At 40.4% G+C, this 17500-nt stretch overlaps 1 protein-coding gene across 1 annotated transcript in view; it reads right to left on the bottom strand.

Moving 5' to 3' along the window:
• The window catches only part of LOC128616845 (A disintegrin and metalloproteinase with thrombospondin motifs 14), a 50796-nt gene that overhangs the window by 27448 nt on the left and 5848 nt on the right, over window positions 1-17500 (bottom strand). The window contains exons 3-6 of the mRNA XM_053639683.1: window positions 9480-9627; window positions 5839-6035; window positions 2163-2246; window positions 1203-1359 (exon numbers count right to left, since the gene is read on the bottom strand). Of these exons, the coding sequence (XP_053495658.1) occupies window positions 1203-1359; window positions 2163-2246; window positions 5839-6035; window positions 9480-9627 (586 nt within the window). The remainder of the gene's footprint in view (window positions 1-1202; window positions 1360-2162; window positions 2247-5838; window positions 6036-9479; window positions 9628-17500) is intronic.

A 17500-nucleotide genomic window follows, 5' to 3' on the forward strand; every position in this document is an offset into this window, starting at 1 on the left:
ATTATTATTATTATTATTATTAGAGACCAGCCGGTTAATGAAGTAACAGACGGAACACTAAAAGAGAAAGTGTGATTCACACGTGTACGTTAGGCACGTGTCCATATTACATCACAGCTTATTTATGAGATTACGACATTACGTCACGTTTGGGACAAACACTTCCCGAACACGCGGACTACCCCGAGTTAAACACCTGGGACTGACGATGTTGTGAAGTGTCTTGTGTGTGTCTGGTTATCAACACGTGCCTTTAAAAACTACAGATTAGGATCTACACTAATAACCATTTTCTCTTCCTTCTACATGCCAAAAACTCTCCATGTTGAACTAGTCCAAAAAAAGTGAACATTTTATTTAGAAATGTCTCTATTCCTGACAGGTTGGCACCAAAACCCAGCTGAAAGTGTGTGTGTGTGTGTGTGTGTGTGTGTGTGTGTGTGTGTGTGTGTGTTACAGTGGGACTGTGTTTAACCATTAAGGTCTGTTCAAAAAGTTAAAATGACTCATTTGAAATGTTTCTAAAAAGACAAAATGATTCACATTAAACTATTCAAAAAGTTCAAATGAACCACTTTTTTTAAAAAAAAAAAATTAAAAAGTCCAAATTATTCATTTTAAGGACTTGAGATTCAAAAAGTGAACTGAATCATTTTAAAATTATTTGAAAAGTCAAATGATTCATTTTAAATTATGCAAAAAAAACTAAACATTTCAAAAAGTCTAAATGATTCATTTGAAACATTTAGATAATGCAAAATGACTCGTTAAAGATTCAAAAAGTCAAAATGACTCATTTTTAACGTTTCAGAAAGTCTCTGAATTTTTGCAAATTTTGTAAAAATTTAAAATGAACCATCTAAACCAATAGAAAGAGTTCAAATGAGTCATTTAAATGATTCAAAATAGTAGATTCTAATAGAGGTGTTCGTGGTGTTGGTTATTTTATCACCCAGAGCTCTGCTTCTTCATCGCTGTTTATATCCATCATCACTGCAGTGAAGTGTAGAGAGATGTACGGCTCAGTAGGACAGAACGTTAGGGTGAAACCAACATCCCACCAACACACACACACGCACACACACACACTCTGCTGAGCTCCATTAGAACACCCTTACCTGTGTGTGAGTGTTGGAGCCAACCATTATGGAGGTGAAGGAGAAAGGATCACTGCACAAGCCTCGACCGAGTGAATACGCTACCTTGCATACCTGCAGGACCAAAGTCTTGCCTGGACAGGAATATGGCATGGTCGTGGTGCTCGGCGTGGGTTGGGTCCAGTCTCTGCTGCGTGTTGGCCCAGCGACACACCTGCTCAAGACTGCGAGATGGGTTTCCTCGCTCGATCAGGCTCACAGACTGCATACACACACACACACACACACACACACACAACAGAATGTCACTCGAGGTCAAAAGTAAATACATAAGTATCACACGATTCATTAATTAATAATAATAAATGAATAATATTTTCCCTTTAAGGCCCAACATCAGGACATGAGGAAACGCATCTTAAATCAGAAACTTCGCTTATCTCAAGGAGTAAATTTTTTCTGCATAAAATTATGAATGAACTTTAAGTGTGCACATTTTCCACACAGGAGAAAGGGCCCAACAGTGGCAGCTTGGCAGTGCTGGGGCTCGAACCCCCGCCCTTCTGATCAGTAACCCAGAGCCTTAACCGCCAAGGCACCACTAAACTCACTCGACTCCTAGTAGATTTATTTCAACTCTCAACATCTTTTCATTCAGATGTCATCATATTAATGTTTGTTGGCTCTTGCTTTTATGTTACATCATACCTCCTTTGACAGCAAAGGAAAAAAACTCTATTTCCTTCATCCTTCTCACTGTCCATATTTTCTATGCCTGATCTTTTTACAGGTTTAAAGGCGGTGATCAAGACGCTATCGAAACACTCATTCTCAGACACTTCTACTCCAGAAACATCTGGTGACCTCGGAGGTGTGAACTACATGCAGATGATTTTAATAATCTGAACGTGGAGCTCAGAAAATCCTCTTAAGTAGCCGCGTAACCTGACTCTGAACACCAGGAACTTTCCTCACGTAAATACTAATGTAACTTTTAAGCTGAATACGGCCCACTTTAGGACTGAAGAGTGATTAGGAATGATTGTACCGTGGTGTGTCTCTTACCTGACGGTATCCCACCATAATCATACGGACGATAACGATGTTGATGCTGGTACCCAGAGACTCATCATGGTATATTTCATCTACCTGAGACAGAGTGAGAGAGAAAGCATGATCAACTCAACTTTCTCTCAGAGACAAAGAGGCCAGAAATCTATTTACTCAGACACTTCTGATCACGACTCATCACAATCTTATCTATACACAAATACGACTTCAAAAATAATATCAGTAAACCTTAATAAAGGAAACCAGATCGGTATTTATTTGTCTTTAAAGCCGCATCGGTTCTCTACGGTTCTCTGTCATATGATTTTACACAGAACCCGGGGGATGTTGGTTTGATGGGGAATGAGATGATGTTTGAGAAGAACGCCGGTGTTTTACATGTTCATACGGTAATGTGTAATAATGACGATACAGTGGTAATGTGTACAGTAAATACACAACTCTCAGAAAACACACACGAGCAGCTGCAGTCATTCCACCAGACCAGACAGAGGGGGATGGGAGGGAGAGCAGGAGGGATGGAGAGAGAGAAAAACCCCTGAAGAGTTTAGTTCCTGACCTGATTTGTGTCAAACTGCCAGAGTTGAGAATTGAGAACAAATATCTGCACACTGTGTAAAAGCGTGAGTGTCTGGCGTCAGCAAAAAGGCAGTGCCGAGGTTTATTACAGCTGTAAAGGAGACGTAGCGTCGAGAGAAATACGAGGCTGATTATTTTAATAGCTACATAAGACGTGTAACTAATAGGCAGGAAGTTAGATAAACGTGTGACAGAATGCAGCTGTGGATTGACTGAAATGTTTTGGGATCTAACAGCGACGTTTTTTTTTTTTCCGTTCCTCGCTCTGATACGCACTCAAGGGGATGTCATGAAACAGTACAAAACACAGTGAAAACACTCCAAACAACATCGGGACACAAAACAGCAACAGCCAGCTACATGCTTAAATTATCATGGATTCATGACACACTGCACAGGCTTTTCAGCTGTCACCATGGTCACAATAATAAACATATCAACACGGAAAGACCGTGCTAAATGTAGAAATATTTAACTCTTTCATTGTCTGTAACCACAGGTCTAATTAGGTAGGTTAGGATCAATGTTGTTGTCGTTGTAGAGTACAATTACAGAGGCAATGAAGTGCAGTTAGTATCCAGCCAGTAGCGCAAATAGCAAGTCAGTTAAATGAAATAAATAGGAATTATAGCGCAATACGTAGAGAGAAGCGGTGTACAGGTGTAGGTAAACAGCATGATGCATGTAATATGACACAGAGAGACAGAGGATCCAAAACCAGCATCCTAGATGGGATGCCTCGTTCTGAATAAGCGTCACACAGTTCCCCAACTGATTACAGGGTCCAGTCCTACTACTGTGAGGTAGAAAACCTCTCTCTCCATCTCCTTGTCTTTCTCCACCCTAAACATGTCCTCTCTCTGAACCCTGTCAGGAGTGTGTGATGTTTATATGAGATGTTGGAAATCCTCCCTCGGTAGCTGTTATTACCCAGACGCATGGAGGAAAATGAATAGGTAATGGTGCAAGTGTAGTGCTGCTGAGCGATTTACACTAAATCAGTCTCACCATCCCATCTGAGGAGATTCATCACCACATCATCCACCAGATGAGTCCATAAACACTGACATCTACTGCTCCTCTGTCCACGCAGTGTATCCATGTGTTTGTGTTTGTGTGTGTTCTCTTCAGTAAACATGACAGGACAGAGTTTATGTCCTCGTTTACAGCAATCCAAAAGTCCTGAAGTCTGGGACAGTGTTTGGTAAGTGAGGAAATAAAACCAAGTCCGCTGTAGAGCACTCAGAACCGGCTGTATATTACTGCATTTCTATATGTTAGGTGTAGAAGGTGGGTTATAGCGTACAGGGGTTTGGATGTTAGGTGTAGAAGGTGGGTTATAGCGTACAGGGGTTTGGATGTTAGGTGTAGAAGGTGGGTTATAGCGTACAGGGGTTTGGATGTTAGGTGTAGAAGGTGGGTTATAGCGTACAGGGGTTTGGATGTTAGGTGTAGAAGGTGGGTTATAGCGTACAGGGGTTTGGATGTTAGGTGTAGAAGGTGGGTTATAGCGTACAGGGGTTTGGATGTTAGGTGTAGAAGGTGGGTTATAGCGTACAGGGGTTTGGATGTTAGGTGTAGAAGGTGGGTTATAGCGTACAGGGGTTTGGATGTTAGGTGTAGAAGGTGGGTTATAGCGTACAGGGGTTTGGATGTTAGGTGTAGAAGGTGGGTTATAGCGTTCAGGGGTTTGGATGTTAGGTGTAGAAGGTGGGTTATAGCGTACAGGGGTTTGGATGTTAGGTGTAGAAGGTGGGTTATAGCGTACAGGGGTTTGGATGTTAGGTGTAGAAGGTGGGTTATAGCGTACAGGTGGAGGGTGTAAATTACAGATGGTGGTTTATAGCGTATAAGATACAGGGGGCAGGTTTTAGGATGTAAGTTTAAAAGGGTGGGCTATAAGGTATAGGGCAGTAGTGGACAGGTGTTCGGATGTAAGGTGTATAATAGGGTGTAGGATATAGGGTGTAGGGAAAATGGTAAGTTGTATTTTATAGGATTCTATAGGATAATTGATGGGAAGCAGTGTGTAAGAAGTAGATAGTAGCGGTAAGGTGTGGCTGGCTGGTGGTGCAAAGATAAAGGTGTAAGGTCAAGGGTGTAGTGTGCGGTGTGTGTTGGGTCAGTATGTGTCACTCAGAGTCAGATCAGTACACAGTATTGCACTAATCAGTAACTGTTACAGACTGAAACAAGTCAAATCTGACTTAAGAAGGATTTTCTATCAGAAGAGGATTAAGGTGGCAGGAACTGCTGGAACCAGAAATGAACAGAATTGAATTAAAGACATTTACAAATGTTTAGCCACTTTGCAAAAACTCTGGCAGAAGCACTGGCGTTGGGACGAAGCAGGGTTTTTATTTAATCCCACATGAGATCCAAACATACACACATGCTAGATTAGAATCTATGATGTTAGTGTAGACCAGGTCAACAATCTCCACACCAAAACATAGTGTGTGTTGCTATGTAGTCAACACAACATCAGATGATGGAAACACACAACCATTCACCACTGAAAACACAACCATTCACCACTAAAAACACACAACCATTCACCACTAAAAACACAACCATTCACCACTAAAAACACACACAACCATTCACGATTAAAAACACACAACCATTCACGATTAAAAACACACAACCATTCACCACTAAAACACACAACCATTCACCACTAAAAACACACAACCATTCACCACTAAAAACACACACAACCATTCACCACTAAAAACACAACCATTCACCACTAAAAACACACAACCATTCACCACTAAAAACACACAACCATTCACCACTAAAAACACACAACCATTCACCACTAAAAACACACAACCATTCACGATTAAAAACACACAACCATTCACCACTAAAAACACAACCATTCACCACTAAAAACACACAACCATTCACCACTAAAAACACAACCATTCACCACTAAAAACACACACAACCATTCACCACTAAACACGACTAAAATAATATCCTTGACATTTTTTGCAAACCATTGGATTCTTATCATGCCCATATCAACAGCATCTGAGGTGTGTGTTTTTTTCACCCTGAAAACAGTAGAAAGCCCACTTACTATGTTCATGAGTGTGAGGACATAGTTCTGCACATGTTCTTTGCCGTGAAAGCGCACCACAGAGTCATCTACAGTCAGGAGAACCTCAATGCTGTAATCATCTTTTTTTGCATGTCTGCGTTTACGATCCGATTCAGAAAGCTTCTGCTCCATTAGATCCAGAGCATTTGGGAGCTCCGCGATCCCAAAATCTGGTACTGCAATGAAAACAGAAACATGTTTTAAAAGATTTGTCCAAAACTTCACAATGAAACAAAAATGCTAGCAGGAAATCAAAATATTCAGAAATATAGGCAAAATAAAGGCAAACAGATATTTTAAACCAACTAACTAACCAACCCAAATTAAAACCCCAAAACCCAGCAAAAACTAAACCCAGGTTCAGACTCTGCCATGAGCAACAGAGATCTGATCTGAGATCTTTTGTGCACTTTTCAGGATATTGTAGATCTGGCTCTTTGCATGTCCATGAGCCAGTTGAATAAATCAGTTATTGGTGCGTAAAGGAGACAACAGGTTACAGGTTAAAGGTCTGTGGTCCATCATCTGTTATATCAGTCACTTTGCCTCTTTCTGTGACAGTGCTTTTGACAAAACAAGACCAAACCCACCAAGTCTGCTCAAACCCAAAAGTCATCCCAACAAATCCAAATCTAACCCAGACCAAAGAAACCAGTCAAATCACAACCAAAACAAACAATGTCAGACCAGTTAAACCCAAATGAACTTACCTCAATCAACCAACAGAACCAACAACACCAAAAACCAACCCATACCAACCCACCACACATATCAAATCCCACACCATGCAAAGCAACAAAAACCAACCCAAACAAATCCAAACCATTAATTAGTTGATTCACTCATCTTCAGTAAGTACTTTGTCCTGGTCAGTGTCATGGTGGATCCAGAGTCTATCCCAGTAACAAGGGGGACAAGACTGGAATACATCTGGTATGCACATCATTCAGATCTATGGGCTATTTAGAGTCACCAATCCACCTACCTGCATGTTTTTGGGGAGTGGAAAAAAACCAGCAAACCCGGAGGAAACCCACAGAGACACAGGAAAAACATTTAAAACTCCACACAGACAGGAACATTAGCTCAGGACAAAACCAGAGACCACTGAGCTGTGAAGAGGCAATGCCACCCGCTGCACCACCATGACATACCAACAGTTTCATTGCACAAGTAATAAGTCTTGCATGATTTTAACCTTTTCTTTTACTACCATAATAAATATGGCTTTATTCAGCTCTTTCTTTTTCTTCCAAACACAGAGTTTATTTTTAGAAGAAAATGTTTCCCATCAAGTTTTATGTTTGGATTTAAAGAGAACAGTTTTGCAGATTTGTCCTTGCTTCCCCTCACAGTCTTTAAGAGACAACAAAGATATGGCAGGAGATAGCTGTGTTTACATCGCTGCACTTCAACATTACGGTTTATTTAAAGAGTTTGCATCATTAAATGGAAATTTCTAGATGCATAAAGTTGCCACTTCACAGACTCAGCCAAAATCAGTGAAGCATTAACATCATTCATCAGGAAACAGAAAGACAGACAAATCAAACAGGTGATAAATAAAGAGCAAGCTGCAGTCTTCCTTTCAAAACACTTACCGAAAACAGCTGTCTGGACTTTTCATTTAATTTGAACCAACTGACCTGCAGCTAATCAAGGAACATTATATTAATTCATTTATTATGGCAGTACACTGCAGCAAGCATCCTGTTATACTACCACATGTAATAATTATTTCCTTTACTGCTACAAGATTGGTGAAAAAAAATGGTGTTTGTACAACTGTGTTCTGAAAAGTGCTAGAACAGTAATAATGATGAGGCAAAAAAGAAAAACCTTGTGTTTCAACCCAGCATCTCCATCATCCCCACTATCTCCAGTATCCTCAGTGCCCTCAGCATCCCAGCACCCTTAGCATCCCCATCATCCCCAGTATTGGAGGTGCAGAGAGTGCCGGGAATGCTGAGAACACTGGGGATATTAATACAAGTGTCTCCCCAGAACTCCCAGCTACCCCTGCATTCCAAGCACCCCCAGAGTCCCCAACATCCCCAGAATCCCCTGTGTCTCCAACATCCCCAGAATCTTCAGAATCCTCAGTGTTCTCAGTGCATCCAGAATCCCCAGTAGCCTCAGCACCCCCACTATCCCCAGCACCCTCAGTACCCTCAGCACCCCCAGTACCCTCAGAACCCCCAGCACCCTCAGCACCCCCCCAGCACCCTTTGACTTGGCCACTCCAAAACATTAACTTTATTCTTCTTTAAACGTTCTTTGGTAGAACGACTCGTGTGTTTAGGGTCGTTGTCTTGCTGCATGACCCACTTTCTCTTCAGATACAGTTCACAGACTCATGTTCTGATATTTTCCTTTAGAGTTCGCTGGTATCATTCAGAATTCATTGTTCCATCAGTGATGGCGAGTCGTCCTGGTCCAGATGCAGCAAAACAGGTCCAAACCATGACACTACCACCACCATGTTTCACAGATGGGATAAGGTTCTTATGCAGGAATGCAGTGTTTTCCTTTCTCCAAAAATAACGCTTCTCATTTAAACCAAAAAGTTCTATTTTGGTCTCATCCATCCACAAAACATTTTTCATTAGCCTTCTGGCTCATCCATGTGATCTTTAGCAAACTGCAGATGTGCAGCAAAGTTCTTTTTGGAGAGCAGTGGTTTTCTCCTTGCAGCCCTGCCATGCACACCGTTGTTGTTCAGTGTTCTCCTGATGGTGGACTCATGAACATTAACATTAGCCAATGTGAGAGAGGCCTTTAGTTGGGATAATTTATGACCTCGTGGACTATTCCATGTCTTGCTCTTGAAAAGATCTTTGTTGGTCTCCACTCCTGTGCAGGGAACAATGGTGTTGAATTTCCTCCATTTGTACACAATCTGTCTGACTGTGGATTGGTGGAGTCCAAACTCTTTAGAGATGTTTTGTGACCTTTTCCAGCCTGATGAGCTTCAACAACTCTTTATCTGAGGTCCTCAGAAATCTCCTTTGTTCGTGCCATGATACACTTCCACAAACACGTGTTGTGAAGATCAGACTCTGATAGATCCCTGTTCTTTAAATAAAACAGGACGCTCACTCACTCACACCTGATCATCATCCCACTGACTGAAAACACCTGACTCTAATCTCACCTTCAGATCAACTGATAATCCTAGACGTTCACATACTTTTGCCACTCAAAGATATGTAATATTGGATCATTTTCCTTACAAAATAAATGAACAAGTATAATATTTTTGTCTCATTTGTTTAATTGGGTTCTCTTTGTCTACATTTAAAACTTGTGTGAAACTCTGATGATGTTTTAGATCATATTTATGCAGAAATATAGAAAATTCTAAAGGGTTCACAAACTTTCAAGCACCATTGTAATAGTAATCCTCTCGTTTGCATTTGCATTTTCTCATCTCCATGCTCCAACTTGGCCGAAAATAAAATGCCTTCACAATCCTGTGTGCATTTGCATTTGCACTGTCAGAAAGGTAGACCTGTCAATCAAATGCCACTGGCACAACCATCACACACTTGTGAAATCTTTTACACCTGATTCCAGCACCTGAGCTCCGTTCCACCACTCCATGTTCTCCGTTTCCTCACCTTCATTATGCAGATCTTCCTGATTTTGACGTTTAACTGCTGATCTGGGATATACCACATGAACTCGACCTTGGACCTCTGACTCCTGTTGACCTTTCAGCAGTGGCTCGATGAAGAACTCACCGTTATCTGTGCGAATCAGTCCAGCCTGAAGAAACAAAAACACTATGATGCATCATCTCCACACCTGGATATACGCTAAATATATACAATGCTGATGGCAAATGTTAAAAATGTATTTTAAAAAAAGTAATTAATTAAAAAAAAGTGTTTATTTTAAAAAAAAATTAATTAATTATTTTTTAATTAGTATTTTAAATGTATTTAAAAAAAATAATTTTAATTTTAAAAAATTAAAATAATTTTTATTTATTAAAAAAAAGTTTTTAAATTATCTACAGCAGTTTGTTCTTCATACATTTTTTATGAAATCTCTTCCACATGGTACAAATAATATTTCTGTGGCTGTAGTTCAAGAATATACAGTGTCATGCATAAGTATTCACCCCCTTGAACATTTCTACATCGTGTGGAGTTACAACCTTGAACTGAAATGGACTTCATCGGGATTTTCATCATACATCTAAACAAAACAGCCCATAATACTGACATTCAGAGAACAAAATCAATATAACTGTCAAAATTATTTACGAATAGAACTTGTTGTGAAGTTGTGAAACCAGTAAACTGATTTTTGGAGCAACCAAGCACCATCAGAAGCATAATTAAATTATGTAATTATAATTATAATATCATTAGCATGTAATTAAAGTGTCAGGTGATCTCAGGATAAATACATCTGTTTCTGGAAGCTCTCAGAGCTTGATAGAGGACATGCCTAAACAAACGGCATCATGAAGACCAAGGAGTGAGCAAAACAAGTCCAGGACAAAGTTCTAGAAAAGTATCAGGGTTTGGCTAGCTTTGATCATCCCATAGAGTGACAATAAATCCTTAACTCTATAAAGCTGGACTTTAGGGAAGGGTGAACTGTATGAAATCCTGTTTGGAGACTCAGTAAACATGTTCTGATGAGAACTTTTTGACCTTGGCACAAAGCACTAAGTTTAGAACCCCAACACTATTCATCACCCTGAGAAACCCGTCCCCATGATGAAGCATGGTGGTGATAGTGTCATGTTGAGCGTTACTTTTGGCCTATTGTTTGCTTCTCTGACTAATCCCCTCTTTATCTGGTCACTCAGTTTTGGTGGATGCATGGTTACAGCATACGATTTCCATTCTCTTGTATTGGGCATCACTTCAGGACATTCTGCTTCATCACTCAGTATTTTACTATAAAAGCCCCACACAGAGTGTTTTAGGGCTAAAGTGGGCTTAAATCTAGTGTTTTTACAGCAAGCATGTTTACACTGCATTACAGTTCCTGCTATGTGAGGTGTGTTAGACTAACTTTCAGCTCAGTGAATGTATAAAAATAAAGAGGTACACCTACAAACAGTTTAATAACAGTTATTGTGTTTAAAGATAACTGGCTTTCTCTACAGGTACATCTGCTAAAGTATCACCTATTTCCACAACATGAGGCAACATCCTTGGAGATTATCGTATATTTTATGATGACGTTGCTTATATATCCTCTAATATCAGGTGTGGTAGAACTACACCCTTCACTTTTGTTCAAAATACCACCACACTGTCATTTAAGCTCATAAAAATTCCAGACAATGTATCCACAAGCCTTGGCAGGAATGTCACACGTGTATTTTTGGTGATTCGAACAAAAATGGATGTGGTTTGACCTCCTGCTGCTCGCTAAACACAGCTAAATGCTGAAAAAGAACGGTTGAGTCGGCTGCTTCTGACGCTTCGGGGTTTGGATGAGTGGTGAATTGGGAAATGAGCAGATCTGGAACACAGCCTTTGAGATCAAATTGTTCCTTTGCATGAGCTCTGCCAGAACGCAGAGTGACCTCAGTGACCTTGGACATGGGGCATATCACTACGGACAAAGGCCATAGGAAGTACAATTTAACAAAACTCTGAACCCTCATGAACCGAGTACTCATAGTGTGTGTTAAAGGTCTGAACTACACTAACAAGGGCGAAGACTGAGAAGTTCAGTTTACAGTGATGATACAAGCGTCCACGGCTGAGAGTCTGCAAGAGCATACTTTGGAAAGATTACACATGTTGTGGAGGAAGAAACTCAGTTTCCCCTTCACATTCAAACAGGACTATTTTAGTCTTTTTCACTACTCTGACATTCGGCACTAAAGTAGGATTTCTGCAATAAAAAATGGACGAATTTCCTCATCCATCTACCTCCATTAGTTCCTCAACAACACCATGTGACTCAGTGGAACAACAGTCACGGAAATGAACACGAGACTTAAACTTATCCATAAATAGACCTCCATGTCTTGTGGAGTAGATGTACGGTATGTGTAGATAGGAAGATCTAACGACGACTTCTAACTTCTTGGTTCTACCAAACCAGCAATAACACAACACTTTATGAAGCAAGTCAAAGTCCGCTAAGAAGTTTATCGTTAAGAAGGTCATGTCATATTTCTGGAACCTGAGCTCAGTGATCAGTGCTCCAACTACCGTCGATGACCAAGAGTCATCATGTCTACTATATGTATATATATATATATATATATATATATATATATATATATATATATAAGCCTTCTTTCTTCTTGAGTTCCTCCAGGAGATGTGCAGCAACTGTCCCTAATCACCAATCCCAGCTTCTCTCCATTAATGTAAATCAAAAGTACACACAGTTCTGATGGTTGCCACCTTTTTTGAAACACAGTGATGTTTAAACCATCCCTGTCTGGGACTCTACAAGAACACGGTATTTCTCATTACAGGTGGAAAAAAGATAAGATAGTACCTGTAGTCCTGTTGATTTAGAGCAGACGTGTCCTACTCCAGTCCTGCTTAGTTTGGTGAGAACCAGATCATTAAAGATATCTAGAACTTTCCTACAACCTGGTTGTTTTACAAACACAATATAAACATATCATTTATATGTATAAGTGAGGGTTTTGTTGCTACTTCTTTTACTGTACTTCTATCTCTCTATCTATCTCTCTATCTATCCATTCATCCACCATCTCTCTATTTATCCATCACTGGGGAACTGCACACTACATCTCACTTGTACCATGACCATAAAGGTATTTTAATCCATCCGTTCATTTCTCTCTGGAACCCGTGGAAGTGATCTGATCTGTTACTTTATTCATCCATCTTGGTTTTTCACAGCTAATAAAAGTCTAAAGTGTTGTAATAGCCAGTTGTTTCCAGATCTTTCTGTATCTGTGTATTAGAAAGAGCAAGATCAGGAATATAAACGAATCAGATTTAACCTCCTGAGAATCTGTGAGTAATAAAGTAAACATGAGCCATGTTTAAACTCAAACATACACCACATTCCACACACTAACACCACAGGCTTTGAAGCTGCACATCTACATGATCTAGTCACTCTGGACCTTCACACCACGTGCTCCTCACACATGTACACTTCACCATTCCTCATACTCGCTCTGGAAGGGCTTACACCAGCAGGTGAGAAGCAGAAGAGGGCAGAGTAACATGAGAAAACACTGCCTTCTTAGCTCAATCTGTCAATCAATCAATCAATCTATCTATCTATCTATCTGTCTATCACATGAAGTATCTCTTCATCCACACATCCAACCATCTGCCCTTTCATCTATTTGTATATCCAACCCTCCATCTATTCATGTCTGTCTGTCCATCCATTCGTTCATCCATCTCCATTCATCCATCCATCTATCTCCATTTGTCCATCCATCCATCCATCCATCTCCATCCATCTATCCATCCAACCATCTATCTATTCGTTCATCCACCCATCCATCCAGCAGTAAGTACATTCATCCATCTGTCCATCTATCCATTTGTTCATCCATCCATCCATACGTTATCGTTGGAGAGAGAATAAAGAGAGAGAGAATAGAGAGAGAATAAAGAGAGAGAGAATAAAGAGAGAGAATAAAGAGAGAGAGCATTCTGGGAGTTCTGACCGCTTCTTCACAGTTTTGTAAACAGGAGGATGAAGAGAAGCCTGTAGCGGACAGTGAGCGGTAAACAGAGTCCGTGATTGTCTCCTCACAGTGCAGTGTGTAATTTAGTTTGAGTCAGCCTGTAATTTATCAGAGACAGAGGCGTGTGTCTGAAAGGAGTCACCGCGGAGGAGCAACATCCCCACAACCTCTGATAGCAGTTGAAACGCTTTTATGCGATTTACTATCTGAATAAAAACACACGGGACTGAGCAGAACAGTAGTGCAGAGATTTAGTGTTAAGCATTAAACACACAGTGAATTAAAATGAAATGAATAAAAGGAAATAAAAACAGAGTTGGTTAAACTGAGTCACACTGATGTATGGTCATGATGGAGTAACCTTCCGGAAGTGGAAGTCTATCGATCAGACCGTTTTCTCCGATTCTGTTGTTTCCACCTTAAGCAATCTTCATCTCTCATCGCTGGAGGAGAAAATTCTGCAGTTAAATTCTGCTCTTGCTGCTAATCTTGACTCTTTTGCTCCTATAAGGTCACGTAAGGTCACATTCGCCCGCTCTGCTCCCTGGTATAATGACGATCTGCGCTCTAGAAAGGCTGCTTGTCGGAAAATGGAGCGCAAATGGCGCCTTACTGGACTGAATGTCTACTATCAAGCGTGGACGGATCTTCTGGGTGATTATCGAGCACTAATGGAGACTGAAAGATCCTCTTACTTCTCTCAGGCTATTGTAAACAACCAAAATAATCCCAGACACTTGTTCCACACCATAAACAGATGGCTCCAGGTTAATGCTGTTACCACTTTGCCTGTTTCTCAGCAGCTCTGTGATTCTTTTCTTCAGTCTTTTAATTCTAAGATTGATAATGTTAACTGATAATGACTCTGCCTCTTCACTCCTTCGTCCATCTGGGTTCACTGGTGTTTCTTTCACTCATTTTTGTTGCCTCTCAAATCTGTAATCATCTTACAGTTAATAACCTCTTTGAACCCCTTCAGTCAGGTTTTCGTAAATTTCACAGCACTGAAACGGCGTTGGTCAAAGTTACCAATGACTTGTTGATGGCCTCTGATTCTAGAGCTACTTCCATTCTTATTCTTCTTGATCTTAGAGCTGCGTTCGATACTGTGGATCATGGTCTTTTACTTTCCTGCCTTGAAAGTGTTTTTGGTGTGTCTGGGACAGTTTTAAACTGGTTTAAATCCTATTTTACTGACTGTTCCCAGTTTATTTCCATGGGTGGCTACAGGTCTGACACTTGCTCGGTGCTCACTGGTGTTCCTCAGGGTTCAGTTTTAGGCCCTTTACGTTTCAATATCTATCTATCTCCACTTAGGCATCTGCTGCGATCACTAGGCCTTCATCATCACTTCTATGCTGACGATACCCAAATCTACATTCACTCAAAATCTGGTGAAAACCTTGATGTTTGTTTTCTTTCTGAATGTATTTCTGAGATAAAAACATGGATGAATAATAACTTTCTGTGCCTGAACAGCGGGAAAACCGATGTTATGCTTATAGGCTCCCGTCAGCAAATTCTCAAAGCTGGTCCACGGTCTCTGTTTGTTGATGGCTCTGTTCTAGAGACCCAAAGTACGATGAGGAACCTTGGAGTAATTTTCGATACCAGTCTTACATTTGATTCTTTTGTTCAGAGCACTGTTAAAGCAACCTTTTTCCCCCTCAGAAATATAGCTAGACTGCGCCCCATGCTGAACTTCTCTGTAGCTGAAAAGCTGATAAACTCATTAGTTGTCACTCGGTTGGATTACTGTAACGCCATTTTAGCCGGAGTTTCTAAATCCACAGTCAACAAACTACAATACGTACAAAACTCTGCCTCCAGGATCCTGACAGGAACCAGGTCATGTGATCATATTACTCCTGTTCTGGAGTCCTTACACTGTCTCCCGGTCAGGTTCTGTGTCCACTTTAAGATCATGATGTTGATATACAAGGCATTACATGGCTTCACTCCGCATTACTTACACATTACTCTCAGACTGCGCTCCTCACAGTGTAATCTGTTAACTGTTCCACAAACACACCTAAAATCTGTGGGTGACAGGGCTTCTGTCTCTGCTCCTTCACTGTGGAACTCTCTTCCTCCTGAACTCAGGGAAGCTCAGACCTTTGGCATTTTTAAAGCTGAACACAAGACATACTTTTTTAAACTTGCATTTGACTGCTGATGTTTTCTTTTATTATTATTATTATTATTATTATTATTATTATTGTTATTTTTATTATTTTTATTTAAAAAGTATTCTGTGTGCTGCTTCTTTTGTGTACAGCATTTAAGAAGCTGCTTTTAAAGGCGCTTTATAAAATAAAGGTTATTATTATTATTATTAATAACCTCAGAGGAGGTGTTTAGATTCATCTTGCTATTTGTGTTTATTAGCACTTGGTTACCATGGTAATTAAACATGGCAGTTTCCACAGTTCAGAGGTACTTTGGATAAAAAGTGATGTGGAGTCACATGAGGGAAAAGTTTAAAACAATTTCATGTTTCTCTCTCCAAGCATCTATCATCATACAGCCTACTGTCTCTCTGTCTGTCTGTCTGTCTGTCTCTTTACTTACCTGTCTGTCTGTGTCTTTGTCTCTCTGTCTACCTGTCTAACTATCTGTCCATCTGTCTCTCTGTCAGTGTGTCTTTGTCTGTAGGTCTGTATGCATGCTTGTCCCACTGTCTGTCTCTATTGTCTCTGTGTGTGTTTGTGTGTGTGCTGTTGCTGGGTCTCTTTCTATGTGATGGAAACACAAATAGCTTTAGCTCCCACATGAAATATGTATCAACACACACACACTCTAAATTTATAGTTGTCTTTCACACACTGACCAATGACGCCGACAGCTGTCACCTTCCAACACAGTAACACACAAACACACACACACACACACGTATCACAATATATAGGTTTATATTTTTGCTAGTCTTGTACTTTGTAGAAATATGTAGTAATTTTTTGTCTGTTTCTGTGTTTAGGTTTGAGAAGACAGGGTCCCTGTGTTTATTTATTGTTTTGGCGATATTTACACCGAAGCTATTTTTTCACCAGCAATCTTTCCATCCAAATATCTTAATATTACTGGATAAAACTATAAATCCGGCGAGCCTCTGTGCTGTCAGCTACTGTTACAGTCGTGAAGCTGCTGGCCAAACCTCTCCGTAATAAATCCTGAAGCGTATCAGGTTCCAGTTCTGCACAGAAAGGCGTGATGACGTGTCCTCCTGATTCGCTCGGGTCCTGGACCACTGCACGCTTTAACATCCTGCAGCATGACATCATCACTCAGGCCTGTCTGTGCATGGAGCACGTCACTGTCACACCATCTGTGGGTGAAGCTCAACTCTGATCTGAACATAATGTTTTATTGTTTCTACCTGTGATGTCATCATATGTTCCCTAGCAGCTGATTCGCCATGTGCAGACATTACATTTACATATTACAATAATCACGCTTCTCCATACGATCATAATATTTAACTAAAACATGATTGTACTCCAAGACTAAAAGCATTTGTTTATGGAAATTACAGAGCTTCACTGGAAGTTTTGATAAAATTACATTAAAAGATCAGAGACCACCTGCTCTACAGAATACAAAATATGAAACACTATTTGCCTGAGTAGTGATGTTCTCGCTAAATGATTTAAACTCCCTTGTTGACTTTATTTTAAAAAAGAGACTTTGTGAGAGATATTAGCAACTGTCCTGCATTTGATACGGATCTCTAGCTCACATCATACTGCTGGCTATAAGAGTTGAGAGGCAGGGCCACCACTGTTCCCAATCGACCAATCCCTGATCACCACTGTTCCAATCGACCAATCCCTGATCACCACTGTTCCCAATCGACCAATCCCTGATCACCACTGTTCCCAATCGACCAATCCCTGATCACCACTGTTCCCAATCGACCAATCCCTGATCACCACTGTTCCCATCGACCAATCCCTGATTACCATTATTCCTAAC

Source organism: Ictalurus furcatus, chromosome 13 (genome assembly GCF_023375685.1).
Source record: "Ictalurus furcatus strain D&B chromosome 13, Billie_1.0, whole genome shotgun sequence".
NCBI classification, from domain to species: Eukaryota; Metazoa; Chordata; class Actinopteri; order Siluriformes; family Ictaluridae; genus Ictalurus; species Ictalurus furcatus.